This window comes from Vitis vinifera, chromosome 8, assembly GCF_030704535.1.
Source record: "Vitis vinifera cultivar Pinot Noir 40024 chromosome 8, ASM3070453v1".
Classification (NCBI taxonomy): domain Eukaryota; kingdom Viridiplantae; phylum Streptophyta; class Magnoliopsida; order Vitales; family Vitaceae; genus Vitis; species Vitis vinifera.
In genome coordinates, this window is record NC_081812.1 from 18429410 (window position 1) to 18448655 (window position 19246).

General features: G+C 33.7%; 2 protein-coding genes across 2 annotated transcripts; one reads left to right on the forward strand and one right to left on the reverse strand.

Annotated features, from left to right (window-relative positions):
• Positions 1-277: 277 nt before the first annotated feature.
• On the reverse strand, positions 278-8243 carry LOC100261348 (uncharacterized). The gene is made up of 12 exons (XM_002282484.5): positions 7811-8243; positions 7387-7451; positions 6658-6730; positions 6434-6452; positions 5798-5917; positions 4199-4268; positions 3818-3861; positions 3689-3730; positions 1982-2041; positions 1742-1809; positions 749-806; positions 278-633 (listed from the first exon to the last, which is right to left on the reverse strand). The coding sequence occupies exons 1-12, from the start codon at positions 8098-8100 to the stop codon at positions 541-543; spliced, it is 1002 nt and encodes a 333-aa protein (XP_002282520.1). The 5' UTR covers positions 8101-8243; the 3' UTR covers positions 278-540.
• A 9959-nt stretch (positions 8244-18202) lies between these two features.
• Positions 18203-18945, forward strand: LOC100254636 (uncharacterized). The gene has a single exon (XM_002282497.5). It carries the CDS (start codon positions 18371-18373, stop codon positions 18851-18853), a length of 483 nt encoding a protein of 160 aa, XP_002282533.1. The 5' UTR covers positions 18203-18370; the 3' UTR covers positions 18854-18945.
• Positions 18946-19246: the final 301 nt, after the last annotated feature.

The following is a 19246-nucleotide window of genomic DNA, read 5'->3' on the forward strand; positions in this document are numbered from 1 at the left end:
TCGACAAACCAGCCTGGCCTCAATCTTGTCTGCATGTGAAGGGCACCACATCCTATCACAAGCTAAGTCATTGGAGAGCTCCTAATTTTTAGACTCCAAATGAGTGTTGAACAAAGATTCTTCACTGTTTTGAACACTAATCAGCAACAAAGGAAGAGTGTATGGAAAGGGGAAGTGTGGGTGGGCAACTAGAAACGCAAACATTTGGAGAAATACACCTATTGAATCTGGTCCAACACTAAAAAATAGGGGGGAAATGTCCCCCAAATCAGCTGAAGGCATCAAAGCGAAAACTCCTACATTGACATTAATGAAAAAATAAAAATGTTACGATGTCATGAGATGCACCCATTTCCCTGGCAGACCCAGCACCAAGTTAGAGCACCTCCATTCCATTATAATTGAAATACAAGATGATATGATGGGTACATATGTAGAGGCATTTTAGATATGACAACAAAGTTCAGACGCTACAAACAAAACAGAATGCAGATAATATACAAAAGCATAAAGGCCTTGAACACTTCTTGAAATTTTTGCTTATTGAAGAGCATATGTTGCTTTTAGATATTCCACAATTTCTGCACTTTCAAACATTTTCACTCCAGTGTTTGGATCTTCTAAATAAGGTGCCTGTCAACCATAGTAGGAGTTAAAACAATCTTTTACCATTCTATGCCATATGACACAATAAATGAAAAAAATGCCATAGATGAGAATAATTGTCACAGAACAAAAAGGAGGATACCTGAAAATGTCTAGCTTTCTGATACAGTAGTTGACGTTTTGGGCTGCCACGGGCACAACTGCATAACCATAGTATTTGAATAGAGCCTCAGTACAGAAAAAGATAAATACCTAAAGATATCAAAATAATTAAATGCGTCTCTAGAGCTAAGAAATAGAGGAAAAACCACAAAAAAAAAAAGGTCAGTGGAAATACTTGCTGTGCATTTCTAACTTTGTATCTAATTTCCATAGTGTTTCTGAAACATCATCAAGATTTTCAGCTTCTTAGGCCAACTAAAACACATTCGAAAATTCTTTTTTTCCTTTTCCCTTTTCCCTTTTTTTGGGTTCACTTCCTTCCCACTAAATTCAAACTGTTTGATGAACATGGCCACTTCCCCACAATGTTACATCCTTAATTCATGAGACTCTCATCTACCCTATTTCTACTTCCACAAAAACCATAGGCTTGCAACCTATGGCAGATACAACTCTGGATTCAACTCATTCAAGAACAAAATAACTTTTTTGGACCATCTTCAATTCTTAGTCTCCAAAGTGAAACCAAAATTAAATGGATATAAAGCGTAAGAAACTTTGAATCTGGAGCCAGTAATGCATGACGTAATCCCAATAGATTCATACAAAGTTTTATTCCGTCTGATAATTCCAATGTTTGGCTAGTTCAGGAATGGAATCGAACCTGGAACCTCTAGCATCCCTACCCCAACCAACCCCTTGCCACTGGAACGAAGACTGAAGCACATTTTTTCTTCTCTTCTGTATGTGTATTAATATTGATTTTGAATTAGCTTTGAAATCGTTACAAGAATATTTGTTTCAATTTCCTTTGGTCAAATCAATGGCAATACTGCACTAATTTATAATTATAGAAAAAAAAAAAAAGCAGCAGCAGTTAAAGAATGCAGTAGAACATAAGCTTGCAAATAACTCAGAAACAAGAATATTGTGAGGAATCTAGCCAGTTCAAAGGACCACATCTAGACTTTACCTGCGCAGTATGTGTGGTAACTCTAGCTCAACAATCACTTCTCGTACAACTTTGCAGAATGGAGAAGCCTGAGAATGAAGATGGGAAACTTCATAACAAATGCCAAGAATGCTAGCTACTTATTTCACAATAAACCAGGCAAGGCCAAGAAATCAAAGCCTTGCATCTTAATTTAGCACCTCCACAACTAGCCATATGCATTAATCTACAAATTTCAAATATGATTGGTCCTCTACTAACCTCATATGCCCATAGTTCAAGTGGTTTGGGTGGTAGCTTTGACGGTGTATAAGAGCTCCCCTGCAGAAGTGGCAATATTAGATGGTTCGAGGTGAGTCTGTATACCATAACATTTTTTAATGCAGTAAACTTCAATACCTCCACATAAGCCTTGACTTAATTTCATTAGCAGAAATACTTGCCCAAAAAATACATATCAATGACATATTTTCAAAGGTTTGTCCTCAAAAATTTTAGAAAAACTAGTAAATCCGTACGTTATATCAACATTATCGATAAGCAAATGAAAACTCCACTGGACTGAATTCAAAATTTAATATAAAACTTTTACTAAGGATGGTTCAAACCAATTTTCTTAAGCTTTAATTATTCAGCCTCGTTTTTATGTTATCTTGACAAGGCTTTATTAAATTTTTCTAAAAGAAAAAAATAGAAATAAAGAGAATAACTGAATAAGCAAAAGAGAATTTTAATAATTATTTTTAAAAATTGATCTTTTTTTTTTGACAATTTTTTACCATAAGCAAACATCTTTTAAACTCTCTAAAAAATAATTTAAGAACAACTTGAAAAGAAGTCATAATCATACCAGTAGCTCAGAAGAGAACATTTAGTTTCCAAATTATAGCATTTACTGAAACAAAGTTAATGTATAAATAATCGTTTCTTGAATAGATTTTTGTTTATACTAGTGCGTGTTTGTCCTCCCTCACTTATCCATCAAGATTAAATAATCTTACATCAAAATTAAAGAAAATTACCAAATTATCAAACCTACACAATAAGTGTCAAAATTAAGCAAAATCACCAAATTTAAATCATCTTACGTCAAATTCACAAAGATAAAATAATCTCATTTAGAATAGGGAGATATGGTAAAAGTTATTAATCAAATTTACCATAACAAAAGAATCGAAATTAAAAAATTAATCAAAAAATAAAATCAAAGAACAGAAAGCAAAACAAAACAAAAAAAAAAAAAACAGAAAGGGAAGAAGAAGAAGAAGAAGAAAAAGGTAATCATTACATACTTATCAATCATGTTAATATCTCTTTGTTACCATTACATACTTATTATTAATAATGTTAATATCTCATTTTTTTTAACAAGGATAAAATGGTAATCATTCATGTAATATGAAGCAAACTTGTATTATAACATATTTACCACTATCTCACCTTTAAGAAAGATTTGAGGAGGAGATGACCAATGCAATAAAATTAGATGTTGGATATGGATGAGAATAATTCATGCAATATGGTTTTTTGGGTAAAAGAAAGTCTACAAACATTTGAGACATTTATAATTTTAAACATAAGTGATATTGTTGCCATTTTTCAATAGGTAAAGGAGGAAATGAAAATGGTGGGTGGTAAGGGATCAACAGGCGGGTTTGTTTATGAAATAATAGAACAAATTAATGATATATTTTTAATAGGTGAGAATTAGAGAGGTTATTGATAGGATGAGAACAAGAAAAGTTTGGTTATGTGGGAATAGCAATAGGTGGATTGCATGAAAAGCCTTGAATATATCAAATTGTAAAAGAAATAAACAATATGCTTTTAATCAGTGAAATATTTAGAGAAATTATAGCCAGGATATGAGGGGATATAAGTTATAAAATAAGGTAATTTGAGGAAAGAAGGACTTCTATAAAGCATAAATATAGATATAAATGTACAAATTAAGAAAAACCATCTGACCTTCCCCATGCGACCAATCATAGCAAAACCTTCTGTCAAAGTCTACAATAGAATGAGTCAGAATACAAAAAACAATAAACTTTCCAAAATCCACTTTCCACAGATTGGCATACAGAGTTGACCACTAACCGTTAGTAGACCAAGTGACAACATAAAAGGGACATTTCCATCACCTATAGAAAAGAGATAAATGGAATATAATTAATACCATTGTGGAACACAGTAAGAAGAGCACAATGCACAAGGAGATGTCAAAAATGCAAATTAAAAATCATTTAAACGTCTAATGAGAAAAACCATCATCTAAATCCAAAGAAAGCCATAGTAAGGGACTTTTCATTAGCAGTGAGTCTTATTTATACCAAAGTGGAATTCTCTCAATCCAATAATGTAGAATTTTGTTATCTTCCTCTGTCATAGATGTGCAATTTATTGATGATTAACTGATGAGAAAACAATCAACTGCCTGAAACAAATCCACCGAAACTAGATTGGTGTAATGAGGTATACCATATTTCCCAACCAAATACTTAATTATGTCATCCGATTCATACATTGCAACTCCTGTGTTTGGATCCACCTGCACTTAGAAACAAAATTTTGAAGCTTAGCACCTGTTTGGACGCACCCCTTGTGCATAATAAGCTTTAATCCAAAGGCTTGATGTTTTAAGAGATGCAAATTATGATACTAAAAAACTAAAATTTAAAATAGAAGTATAAAAGTGATGTGGGCTGTCAGTTGGCCAGATATAAGGCTCCAGTGGCCTTAATTAGGACAAAACAGGGTACAGCATTCTAGAGTTCCAAGATAAAAATCAAGAACTCAGCAGACTGAAATGGCAATTTTTTTGGTTGCAGTGATCTCAACCCAGAAAATAGGGCACATCAAGCCGCATTTTGAACTGACATACCAACAGGGTACCACACTTCACTGTCTCCACCTTATCTTTACAATTTTTGATACCCATTCATCACCTTCCCCACTTGCATTGTCAACTTACACAGCTCTATTGAATATCAACCAGCTAGGTTAAACACCACAGTTGATTAATCATCAGGATTGATATGGTTTTATAGTTTTCAGTGCAATCCAACTCAAAGACCGAATCAAATTGCCTGGGGGTATGGTTTCTAGGTAACTAACCTGGGCCAACTTCTAAAACATTAAAAGCAAGAAGTCATAAATAAGAGCCAATAAACTACAAGAGTTGCATCTATGTTAGCTTTCTCTTAAATATTTTTAGAAGGGATATTAAGTTAACTACCTTGGACCAAATAACACCATAGAACAAATCCCTGTGGGCTGTGGCTTAGTATCAGCACTTTCACGAAAAAATTGAGGTTATATTTCGTGCTTGTGAGACTTACCCAGTAAAGAAAACTGAATTGAATGATATGTACTACTCAAATAGATCCAGAGTTGTGGTATTATGGTCAACAAGAATTTGGCATATCCACATGGTCTGTCTTTATACTCAAGATGCCATTATAAACAGTGACTTTTTGCTGCTGGTGTTAGTTTAGGAAATTAAGTTGTTATCAGACCATTACAGTGTGAAATGTGATACCATCAAAGTGCTAGGGAACCGTTTAGAAGCAGTTTCAATTCATATTGGATCAGCCCACAGTTGAATTGATTGTGTCATGGCAACTTCCTTGAATGAGGGTTCGCTGATGTTCATTAATTTAAACCCTATCTTTAGATAGTTCTAAATGCCTATTAACAATTTCCATACTAATCCATCAAACTTTTAACCAGGTTCCTTCTAATTGTTTATTTATGCATATTGGGAAGAAAGGAGCTTCTGAAACCAGAACATCTCAAACCAACACCCAATATCTAATCGTAGGTCAAACTTCACCACCTTTAGGGACCAACATTAAGAAGGAGCAAAGATGTACACTGATGAAAGAAGTGAAACATATTTTGTTTGGGGATTTAATGAGAGAGGCCCTTTTTTTCACTTTTGCAGGGGGGGTCTTTCCCAAACACTATATGAAGACAACAATGTACTTTTTCTTCCCACTATAACAGCCATGACTCATGATTTTTCTTAATTTGCAGCAGGGATTGTAATTGAAACGAAACATAGGAATGTTATCAAACCATGTAAGGGAACTGCTGTTTTCCACCCATCTGAGCAACCTTGGGACGGAAATTTGGACCATTTCTTGGGCACGGATAAAACAGAACATCAAGATCCAGCACTGCTACAATTTCCCTAACCTGTACACACTCAGAAATGTTAGTCCACACTAAAGAATGCATTTAATTTAACAAAGCAATATGTCAGTAAAAGTGCAATCATTCATGAAGATGTGTGTGATGGGCCTGGGCCTATTGTCCAATTAAGCTTGCAATTGATCAAACTCATGGCCAACCAAAATCCTAAGATCTTAGCAGTTCTCCATCTCCTTAATGAAGCACCCTCAACACCATTCTAATCTTAGGAAGACAAAGTTTAGCATCAAGAGCTAAACATGCATGCCTGAAATTGTCCTGATTATTTGGGGCATGTTCATTGAACCATATGTTACTGTAAAATCATCTGAGAGTTACACTGAGGTTGGAACATTTCAGATCAATAAGATAAGAAAGTCATGTGTATGGTGCAATAGATCTTCTCTAGGCATCTCATGCATATCTCAAGATAAAACATAGGACAAACATGCAACCAAATGCTTTACAAGCCTAGACATATCCTTTATAAATAAAAAGAACCCATTCAGGTTGATTTTTTACCTTCCGACAAAATGGACAGCTGAGGTTTCCACGTGATCCATGAAAATCCATATCCAGAGAAATCAACATATTCATTCAGTCTTAATTCATCACAATGCCAAGTGAAAATTACTAGTGAGGAAAAGAAGAAATAGATATGACAACTTAGAGTTCGGAGTAAGCATCATATCCATTAATGACTACTAAAGCCAAAATCAAACAAATTGAATTGGAAAATGAAGTACCTTTCAAATTCATATATCTCAATTGGTTTCTCTGGTCGAGGGCCCACTTTTGAAGTCTCTTTCACCTTGAAACCTAGATAATAGAGTGTAACCATAAACTCACAGATCAACATATAATAAAAATATAAAAATGAACTAATTCAAATATATATATATATATATATATATATATATATATATATATATATATACATGTGGAGGTTAAATAACATAACTTCTTTCAGAAGATAACCTGGAAATTAACCAAAAAATTGAATGTACAAACAAAGCCATAGAATTATGTTTTAACACTTCAAGAGGAGAAATTGCAATTTTTTATGTTACATTTTTCACTAGAACAAAAAAAGGTTCCTTTTGGAAACTGCATAAAAATATTTCATAATATTGAAATCATCAGGAATATGTGCAGCAAGAAGATAAAAAAATCCCTATTCAGATAGGAATCTGGAGAAACTTGTAAGATGCTAATGTTAGAGATATCAGATTTTATGTTATAAGGTAAGATAAAAATACTTGCAAGCAATTGTTTAATTGTCAGGGTATTATTCTTTGAATAACAAACTAGCAATGCTGGTTCCATGCGCAGATTAAGCAGTCACAGATTGAACAGACTCTTAACCATCAAAATATATTTCCATTTGTACGCTTCTACTGCCCATTTAAGAAATGATAAACAGACAATTTGCACAAGTTGGAATAGCAGAAATAATAAAAAAATCAGATCAGTACCAGCAATTTCTAGAATATACTCGTCAGGTGGAATCTCACTTTCGGATACAAAAGATGCAGAATACCTGCCAAAGTACAAGGTAAAATTCAAGAAAATCCAGAAACCCTGCAACTGCCCACCATTAGATTTGAAAAAAAAAAAAAAAAGCATAGTACAAATTCTTCTCTCATCTCATCAATTAAGCAGATGGTGCTATAAGAATGTATCAACCAAGTAAACATCTGATTATCAGACCATAATTTTCTTAGGTTGTATTGGAAGTATTAGTTTAGAATAAGGTTAGACTCCCCAGGAATTGGGAAGATAGTCTTACATTATGAACAAATAAAAATTATTTTTATTTCCTTTTCTTTGTCCTCCAGTTTCCCAGAACTCAAACAGAGGGTAAACTACACCAAAACAATCAGAAAGAAAACTCCATACCCGGAAACAAAAACACCCGTCCCAAGCCGAAGTATCAAAGCAAGAGAAGCTCCCAAAATGTCAAAAACTTTATCGGGCCTGATCGAAAACGGCTTCGGCTCCGGCGGCTTGAAATTGGACGGAGGATTAAACCCCAATTTTGGATCTTCTTTGGTACTCACCGAAGTGGAAGGCAGAGGCTTCTCTGAGAATTCTGACGACGCCTTAATGGACACTCTGGTATTTGGAACTCTAGGACGAGAGAGTGGCCGGAATAGTGGAGATGATGAGAAATTGAGCACTCCCGCCATGTTTTTCCGGTGGTAGCAGCCCTGGATATCGGTGGTTCGAGCTGAGAGCCAAGTATTGAAAATATCTGCAAAAAATAAATTTTGGATTATCGATGCGGTACGGAAAGATGGGAAGTTAGCCGTTAAAAATAATTCCCATTTTTGTTGTATGATATTCCAAAGGATATTAGTGAATATTAAAACCTGTTTGCCATGTGTTTTAAAAACAAATTTCCAACATAAAACTGTTATTAAATTTTTTTAATACTGTTTACCGGTTATTTGAAAATAATTTTTAAAAATAAATGAAATAAAAAATAATTTTTAAATAGCAATAAGGAGTTGTTTAGAGTTTGTTTAGTAACGTGATTTAAAAACTAAGTGAAATAGTAGGAGTTGTTTTCACTCATTTTTAAAACCAAAAGAAAAATGTGGGTACTTTGAATCATATTTTTTAAAACTTATTTTTAAATTAAAGAATAAAAAATTAGTTTTAAAAAAACAAGTTTAAGAAAATATGTTCAAATGAACTCTTAGTTTTAAAAACAAAAGAAAAATATAAACTTATTCATTAAACTTGTTTTTAAAAATCATTTTTAAATTAAGGAATAAAAAATAGTTTTTAAAAACAAGTTTCAGAAAACATGGTCAAACGAACCTTTAATTTTTAAAAACAAAAGAAAAAATGAGTTCATTTAATCATATTTTCTCAACTTTGTTTGTTTTTAAAAATTATTTTTTATTATTTAATTTAAAAAATAGGTTTTAAAAACAAATTTTAAAAAACATAATCAAACAACTTTTATTTTCTACTTATAGTAGGTTGTGTTTAATTTGAGAATGTTTCTAATTTTTATTTTATATTTTTATTTTTTAGAAATATGTTTTTTTTTAATATATATTTGATCAAAATATTACTTTTTTTAAATTTATAAATAATCTTGATTGATTTGGAGTTTTTATTAACATAAAAGGAAAATTCTATAATTAAAATTTTTGAGATATATTATTAAAAATAATAATAGTACTTTTTTAAAGATATTTATATTATGATATTATGTTATCATATAAATATATATTATACATATTATACGTACCCTTATTATGATATTATATTTTTCATTTTTTTGAGCTTAATTTTCAAGAAGTCAAACATGACTTCAATGAAGAAACAAACCTTAGACTTCCATATGTATAAATGTAATAGACATTAAACCTTTATATTTATAAATGTAAATAGGATATTGTAGACCCCTCATGCTGCACCCGGGATGGACGACAGCTTCTTGCAGAGGAGGAGAGGGGGACCAACTTCTTGAGGTGAGCTGCTGGAGACACGTAGTGCAGCAGGTGACTGGAGCCATGGTGGTGGTTGGAGCTCCTGACCTGCTGAGGTGGTGAATAGCGCAACAGGTGCTGACTTTCGGGGGAGGGAAAGGATAGCAAGGAGAGGAGGGGGTTTTCGGAGGAAAAGAAAAAGAGAAAGGATGGAAAAGTTGGGAGCGGGAGGGGGAAGAAAAAAAAATCTGAAGGAGGAAAAAAAAGAAAAACGGGAGGAGCTTTTCAAAGATTATAAGAGAGGCAGGTTTGATCTTTTCGCACCTTAGGATTCTCTACATTTGTCTCGTTTTGTTTTATTTTCAGTCGTACCTTACCTCTTCCTGATATTAGGATGCTTGCTTTGATAATTTAATGTGTTATGCCTATTTCTCGTTTTCATTCGTTGGATCTCTGTTTTTCCCTTGTATGAGCTGCGTGGTTGTTATGCTACTCGTTTGTGTGTTGAGACCATTTGGACCCTCCCACCAGTTTTTTTTTGAAAGCTCGTTGATCTCCATTAAACTAGAGCTTGGATTTGGCGGCATTATCTTCTTCTTCGCTCTCTTTTCTCTGTTTCTATTTTTTTTGAATGGTGATAACCACTGGCCTATCGGTCATGCCAGCACTGTTCGTCGTGATGCCCCACCTGGGGAGGAGGTTGGACTGGTCTGTTATTTCCACATTAAGTGGGTGGCCCACTAACTTAGTATTTAGCCAATTAAAAGACTCGCTATCTTTAAACTGTTATAAAGATATTTACTATTGATGGAGTGGGTAAATTATAATAATTATAATATTATTATTTGAGATAATTAACAGTTATTTGAATGACACGTTCAAAACGGTTTTTGAACGTGTATTCTTGGCCCTCTTCTCCTATCAATAAGATATATATACAGAAACCCCTTCATGTGCGGTTAGTGCTCTCTTCCATCAATTACAGAAAAAAAATAACTCTGTGTATTAAGGTTTGATAAGGAGAAGAAGAGATCAAGGATTTAAGATCTATAAACTGAAGGGAAATCTCTCATGATTGCGTGTTCTTCAAACGGTATGTAATCTATTTATTAATTAATGTTTTTATTATTTTATTATTATTTTATTATCAAAAATGAGTTTGAATTCAATGATCTGGATTATTGTATGTTAATTTCCGTGTTAAATCCCAACATGGTCGTATCCGAAGACAGGTTGCTGCTACTGCAATCAAAACTGATAAGGCTTGGAGAGTTTTTTTTAAAAAAAACACCTGGCGTTTTTTTTCTTGTTCTCTTCTCTGTTTTTGTTTTATTTTTATCACATTGACCATACTGCAGTGAAGGGTACTTGAGTGGTTTTCTTTTTAGTTTCCTAGGTTTTTATTTTTATTTTTACTTGAAGAATCACCAGGTTATCGTGATTGTTTTAGTCAAACTAGTTTTATGGTATTGCGTGAGGGGGCTTTGATGGGTTATTTTCTAGTATTAATGCTAATCATCCATTTATTATTATTATTATTTTTTAATTCAATCTTTTAACAACTCTTCAAAGTTTTGATTTCCGAATTTAATTTCCTATTTTCAAAATTCCGATTTTCACACTAATTTATTTGATCACTATTACCATTATTTCATTATTATTTGTTTTTTTCTAAAATTCAATCTTTAAACATATCTTCAAAAATTCCATTTTTTTTTAAATTTAATTTCTAATCCCGAAAATTCCCATACTCGCTTTAATTTATTTAATCATAAATATTTTATTCATTTATTTTAAAACTCCATTTTTAATCTATTCTTTAAAATTCCCGATTACCGAATTAAATTCCGAAAATTCTCATACTCACTTTAATTTATTTAACCACTAATATTTCAATCATTTATTTTAAAATTCCATTTTTAATCTATTCTTTAAAACTTTCGATTTCAAAAATTCCAAAATTCACGTTTATTTATTTAATCATTATTTTCATTCCATTTTAAACAATTCATTAAAATTTTCGACTTCCAATTTTAATTCCGAAAATTCCAATATTCACATTAATTTATTTAATTATTATTATTTTATTTATTTATTCTAAAATTCCATTTTTTAACAATTCATTAAAATTTCCACTTCCGCTAATTCCAAAATTCCAGCATTCACATTAATCTATTTAATTATTATTATTTTATTTATTTATTCTAAAATTTCATTTTAAACAATTCCAAAATTCTAACATTCACATTAATCTATTTAATTATTATTATTTTAGTTATTTATTTTGAAATTCCATTTTAAACAATCCTTCAAAATTCCAATTTCTGAACTTAATTTCCAATTTTCAAATTTCTAATTTCTTTCAAATTTAATATCCAAAATTTCAATTTTTAAATTTAATTTTCAAAACTCCAATCTTCAAATAATTTTCGAGACTCTAATTTCCAAATAAATCTCAAAAATCCAGTTTTCTCTGAATAGCTTTAATTCCACTCCGATTTTTAAATAATGTTCTATTTCTTTTGATTTTTTTACACAAGCAAGAATGATGAGTCTTCATAATTCCGAAATAATGGGATTCGCAAGATTAATTCAGGCAAGATCAATCGGGCTTGATTGATTTATTTATTGATTTGTTTGTCACGCGCGATTGATTTATTCCACTCTATGACATGCATGTGATTATTCTGTGTTTAATTGCTAACATTTGTTTTCCTTGAAGTAAACCGGTTCATCACTCAGGTACATCCTTTGCCTTTCATATTTATTCAGTTATTTTGTTTTGAGTTATATTCATTTGGTATCCATGCTCGATTAATCAATTGTCATGATTGCTTCATTTTATTAATAGAGACTCATTTTAGGGGTTTAGAGGGGTGTTACGGTCTTTACTGTATCTTTCCGATAAGTAACCCGACCCCCGAACCCGATCCGGTTTTTCACAGACCACCTTTTCCAAAAATAAGGAGTCACACTTAGGGTTTTTCTTTCTTATTTTATTTTCCCTTTTAAAAAAATTAAAATAAGTGGCGACCATTTTTCTTAATCAAATAAAAATCAATTTTTCGAAATAAAAATTGAGTTCGCCATCGAGTGAGAAACGCATGAGCCGAAATGCAGGGTCCACAGATATATTATTTTATCATGGTAATAGAAAAATTCTAAAACTTTTTATCTTATTTTGTTCGATCATTATTACTATTCATTATCATCCTTGAGTCTTCTTTCAAAAAATATAATTATATGAATCAATGTCAACCTCATTCCTCAATAGCATAGAGATGATTTTGGTTTCTTCGAAATTGAGAAACTTGTATTATTCTATGTATGGTCATGCTCAAAAGTCACAATCCCAAGAGAAGTATTTTTCATTGATAGAGATTTGTCTAAACCATTAACAACATTGTGATGATATGGTTTCCTCTCGAATCGTGAATGTCCTTTTATTGAAAGCGACAACAAATGTGATTTATGCAAATACTACTAGAAAGTTTATGGTTGGATACTGGAGAAAGATTTTTCTCAAATAATGGGTCATAAATCTATAATCTTTAAGGCATGATAATTTTAATTGCTCAAAATCAAGATTATATAAACTTTATAGGATTTTGTATAGTTTCAATCCTACTTCCACATATGGAATCATGAAAATCTTTCAAGGGTATTAAAAAAGAAACTAGACCATGTAATAATTATACTTATGTTCATATTGAGTCAAAAACCACTATGCAATTTCTAATGGGGTTGAATAACAATTGTACTTGTGTTCATGTTAAGTCTTGCTAATGGATCCTATGTCTTCTACCAACAAAACATTTGCTTTAATATTGTTTGAGTGATACTATACCCATGTTCATAGTCAAATATTGCTAATGCATCATATCTTTTCCATCCACAAAACTTATGCTTTCATATTTCAAGAAGAAAGACCATGAAGCATTGGAAATCCAACATCCTTGCAAAAAGTTGCAGAGGAAGTTCCGTTTTAAAAGGATCTACAAGTTAAAATTATTTAAACATAACATGCAATTACTAGGGCATGTTAGACAAAAAAATGTTGTAGATTGCATGGCTATCCACTAGGCCACAAATTTCTTATGCCTAATAGATAATTTGGTAATGCCTCCATGAATGCTTCTACTAGTACAATTATCACTAGAAGAAACTCACATGTTGGTGCACAATCCAAAAGGAGGTATCTGTCTAGATTCCAAGATATAGATGGACCTGTCACGACATAATCCCATCTAGACCACTTGAAACGTGGACGAATATATTTCCTCCATAAAAGGGATGTTCAAACGTGTTGTCCAAGCATGTCTCTTCGAAGCTTAAGTTAAAGAGTTGATTTGAGCAAGTAAAGTTTTTTTTATTTAAAGAAAACGGCATACCCTTTTTGGGTTATGCATAGTCATTTATCCTTGCGTGTAACGCATTTTCAAGTGTCTTAATAATACCTTAATTGCACTTAATTATGCACTATTATGGCATTGATTGTTGATGCGTTACGATTGTTTTACTTTGGTAAGTTACAATTAGTGGAATTTAACCTTGTAATGGTTGCATCAATCGATCACAGCTAGTGTCAATTGCACAATCGATGTTTGAATGTGATTTAATGCTCAAAGCTTAGCTAGACATCATTCTCATTATTGCCATTTAGGAATGTTCGTCTCCATTTTGGATATAGACAGGCTATTCACACGACCCTAGGTCCTCCTTCCAAACAGTGGCAAACGTGGACGACTGAGGGGACAACCTTGCAGTGAGGGGCCCACATCACCCATCATTTTTCTTCCTAATACCAAGGATAAAATATACAATATCATTGATTTACGAATTTTAGAGAATAATGTTTAACAAAAACATAAATTAAGGGACTAAGTACCCGTATTCCCAAGAGTCCGTTGTTGATTTTCATTCTTCTTATCATTAAGAGCCCTTTGGAGTGGAGTGGGTGTCAAACTCACGCGGGCTTATACATTACAGTGTCCATGTTTTAAATTTGGGCCGCCAATGAGCCCAACTCCCTTTCTTATGCTTTCTGGGCCAGTCCCGTAAGCGCAAAATGTGAGATCTTAAGAGAAGAGTAACCGTCCATAAATCAGGCGATGTGATTTATTATTGTATGATTCCTCTCACTGCAGACTTAGGCAAGTATCTGAGACTAATCAAATTACTTGTATGATTTCTTATTGTATGATTACAATTTATTTTATTTTATTTATTTATTTTTTATAATACTTTCACATTTTATTTTTATTAAAAAGTAATTACTTATTCACACCAAAAAGGAATGCTTAAACTCAAAAATGTATTTGAAGAGCAAAACCAGTCATTCTATTTGAACTCAAAAGCAACATTCTCATTCTTAAGTTTAACTTCTAGCTTTTGAGTTTCTCAATGTCGAATACCTCCATTCCTGTCTTTAAAGCATAATGATAACTACTTCTGCCTTGGCCATTTTCCATTTTTTCTGCTGCTTGTGTCTCTCAGCATCATCAAGTCACACCCTGTTTGGGTCCATTCATTTTCGTCATCTCTTAACTCTGAAGTTTCCGGGTCAACCCAGAAAGGCTGGGCTGCCTTGTTAGAACAACCCTCTGTCCTTTTCAAATATCAGGAATGATTGAAAAGACATTCATCAAATTATCAAAAGACAGGGAAAGGAAAAGCAGTGTGATCAAACAGTTGCAACTTCAACAGGGGAATCTCTGGAGAAGGCGGCACCGCACAAACCCACCATTGCTCTCCACGAATACTAAAAGTGCACTTCTTCCACTCGCCAATGCTGCAGTTCAAGTCTCATTTCAATACCTCCCAACTTCCCATTATCAAAAAGTCTCCAATTCAGACAAAGGAAGGATAGTGTAGGCCCAACAAAGTGAAATTCTAGTGTAACGGGGCCGTCCAACCATTGGCATCAGCACAAACGTCAAGCTCTGCTGAGCCTTGTCAACCGACCATGGGCCCCCCTTCTGGTCCAATCTAGAAGCTCCGTAGTTCCAAAAAGGAAGGGAATGTTTTAGGTGAAAGCAAAATCAAATACGTGTGGCAAAAGAAGATTGAGACCTTTTGAAAATGAGAATGGAATATCATATTTTTTACTGTAGGGTTGTTTTTCCATTCTGGGTTCCTTAATAGCCGAAAGCAAAATGCTTTTGGGATATGAACAGCACGACTCTTTACTCGATGAAAGGAATCCTACTTTTAAGATTAAGTTATTAATTAATCTTCTAACATCACCTAATATAATAATCATGTTTAACAAACTTAAATTTTAAATGAAGTTCGTGCGACTTAATTGCAGTGGCCCATGATTATTCCGTCAGGATCTTTTAGGAAACAATCCACAGAGAATGTTGATTTGTGTTAATGTGGAATATCTAATGGGACTCACCCTAGGGCAGTGCCCACAGAGTGACGGAAGACAACCGATTTCTTTGACAAAAGCTTAGAAGATCTCTCCAAATAATATATATATCTGGAAAGGGAATTGGTGACAATGACGAGGATCTTGTATTGTTCTAGAGAAGATGTTGCAGGGCATGCCCTTTACTCCATCACTATTTTCTGCGCCTAATTTTTTAGTGGAAAGAGCATGGATACGGCAGGTTTTGTTTGTGGAAGATAGAGACATTCATTGAAGGTAATAAATCAAAATAAAGTTCATGATGATAGCATGAAATAGCTATGCACTACTGGCATCAAAGTGGCTTGTGGGTGATCCCTTCTTCTTTTTAAAATTTAGATACGGAAGTGCATTCATCAGGCTGACATATACAATTACACCACTTAATTCCCATAACTTTTCATTCAGAGCATTGAGTACAAGATTAGAGTTCGTTTATCTATATCCCTTCTTTTAGCAAAAAGATCTTCCATCCATTTGAGTGTTTAAAGCATCTACAAAATCAGCCTATTATGGTTCACCACGGACCTGACTAAAATTAAGTATCATGATCTTCTTTCATAAGAAAGACACTTTCACTGTCCATTGGTTGGTAAAGCAACCTTGTTTGATTATCTTTTAAGTCCATTAAGAAGAGCAATTTCCAGTAATGAAGATTGCCATGACTAAATCCATTTCCTATGTAAGCGTATCAAATGTATTCTAAACCATTGGACAATATTTATTATCGGCTTTCTAACTTAATAAGGGTTTCCACTAAAAGAAGACTAGGTCTTCCATCTCATGGGCAGTGAAGTTTAGAACGCATAAGAAGTATAGGATCATTCTAAACAATTCAACAATTCAACAATTCTCAATCATGGATGTCGTGAAGACTATCTGAAACATTAGCGGTAGAACCCAGAAATTTCTGGGAATAACAAGTTGCTTATGTTTAATTTTTTACCTCATTTTTCTTTTCTTTTTTTGTTCTTCTTTTCTCCCACTACTTCCTCAATCACAACTTGTTCGAAATTTCAAGGGTGCTACCAGGATAGGATGGGGAAGTGGCTAAGTGCCCTATAAGCGTGATGACTTAAGAGTCATTGTCCATTTTTTAATTGTCTTATTTGGAAATTCTGGATGGTGGGATGTTTTTTTCTACCACCACTAGTAAAATCATCCAAATCCCCCAGAGATGAAGCATGCGTGTTGACAACATCACAAAGATGAAAGCACTCAAGCCCCAACCCCCCTCTAAAACCCTCCATGATCCATGCCCTCGTCTCAAGTGGGTCACTGTCGTATTCATGCCCTCTCATATGAATTCCTCTTCCAATCAAATGCCCACATTCTTGTTCCAAAATTACAACTATCGGTTCCCACTACCACAAGCGACACATGAGCATGACACATCATTTGGAAGTAGCCTACCTTCACATTGTTTCATCTGCCTTCAACTAAATGAATATGGATCGCACATCCTTTGGAAGTAGCCTACGTTCACATTGTTTCATTTGCCTTCAACCAAATGAATATGGATCATAATTGAGTGGTCACCGGTCAGAAGCGTTAACTTTAACTGCGCTAGATTTAATAAGGAATGAACTTAGCTCATAACTTCTAATCTGTACGTGAACACTTCATTTGAGGTTAAGGTGATGTTTGTTTTTTAGCTTAATAGAAAAAGTCAAAATATTTGATTTTTGCTATTTAGCTAAAAATACCTGATTGATATTAACCAATATAACTAAAATGAACTTGCTATCAATAAGTTTAATTTAATCATGTTGGTTGATGTCAATAGATTACTTTTAACTGAATAGAAAAAGTCAAACCAAAAAACAAATTCCACATAAAACTGCATGCAAAGTAGGATGGTCCTGTTAATTTCATGAAAAATGCATTTGAATGTGGCATCCAAACATGCATCAACATGCTCTCATGGCCTACACAACTCATTAGGGGTATGTTAAGAATATCTTTGATTTAACTACTATGAGAAACTGAGCAGATAGTCAATGTTGCATTGATGTAGTCAACTATAGAGCTCAATCCATGGAGCACACTGGTCAACCACTAACAATGGTTTTTGTGGTCCTATTGGATGTTTGCTGATCTTTCACTGTAAAAATGGGGTCTGGTGATACTCCACTTCTAGCATAAAGGGAAATTGGTCGAATGGGACATGACACCGCTAACAGAGTCACAAGAGTTCTATCATTGGGCTAACTCGGTGAATTGACAATAAACTAGTCAAAAGGGAAGATAAGGGATTCATAAAATGTGAAATGATGCTGTTAAACTCAAATGTAATCACCATTTGACTCAAACAACTCGGAGTGAGTCAATCTTTTGAGTTTCAAAAAGGAAATGATTACCTCACTGACGAGGTCACCACTGGTGTGAAATAAAGCCAGCCTACAAAACAACAGAAACAAACAGGTAAGGTTCCAAATTAAGGGAGTTATATAGAAGGTACTTTCAGTAAATATTGAGACATAGCAAGGGTAATCCTAATAGTCCTTTCCTTAAATATTCAATGCATCCTTTCTCCTAATAGCCTTCGCTGCTCAAACTTATATCTTTTCACTAGGCAGTGTGCATTCAACCAAAAAATCCATGGGGAATTGCTTAGCCCAGCAAGAAAAGATTATCAAGATTATGAGACCTGACGGCAAAGTCCTTGAATACAAAACGCCCCTGAAAGTGCAGCAAGTGTTGTCAGAATTTTCCGGCTGTGCAATATCAGACACACTTCCGGTCATCCAGCATCTAAGGAAAGATATGGAGATGGTTGGCGGTCAGCTGTACTATCTTATTCCTGTTCCATTGCCATCGCCTGAAGTTGAGAAGAAGGCACTAAGATTTTCAGATCCGCAGGTGGAAGCTGACCAAGGAACTGGCGTTGTGAGGATCAGGCTGGTCATCACTAAGCAAGAGCTGAAGGAAATGTTAAGAAAGGGAGGAGTTTCAGTTGATCATATGGTTTCGCAGCTTCAAAGAGGACAAGGCAGAAATGGGGTTCATAAGCTTGATGTTGATGGTAATGGAAACTGTAGAGGGTGGAAGCCTGTGTTAGAAAGCATACCTGAAGTGAACTAGCATATGCCTCTCTTCCTCTTTTTTCTATGTCGATCATAGCTTCAACGGCTTTTTAGTTTAACATACAAAAGATAATGATATAACCTGCTACATCTCTCTCTCTCTCTCTCTCTCTCTCTCTCTCTCTCTCCTCTGTGTCACAGTTCTTTCTCTTTTAACATGCATGTGGCCAATCAAGATCTCGGACCAATACAGTTTTGCAATAAAATTCTAATCATCTGCAATAGAAATGCTGACAATAAATCAAGAGCTCGCTGGTATCAAAACACCAGGTACCATAGGCCTCTTTTCAGTCAGATGAAAAAAATGAGTGTAACATACAAAATAAACTACATGGTGATAGCCAAAGATTTAATTCCTAATCAGAGTCTGGATAAGCCAAGCATATTTCAC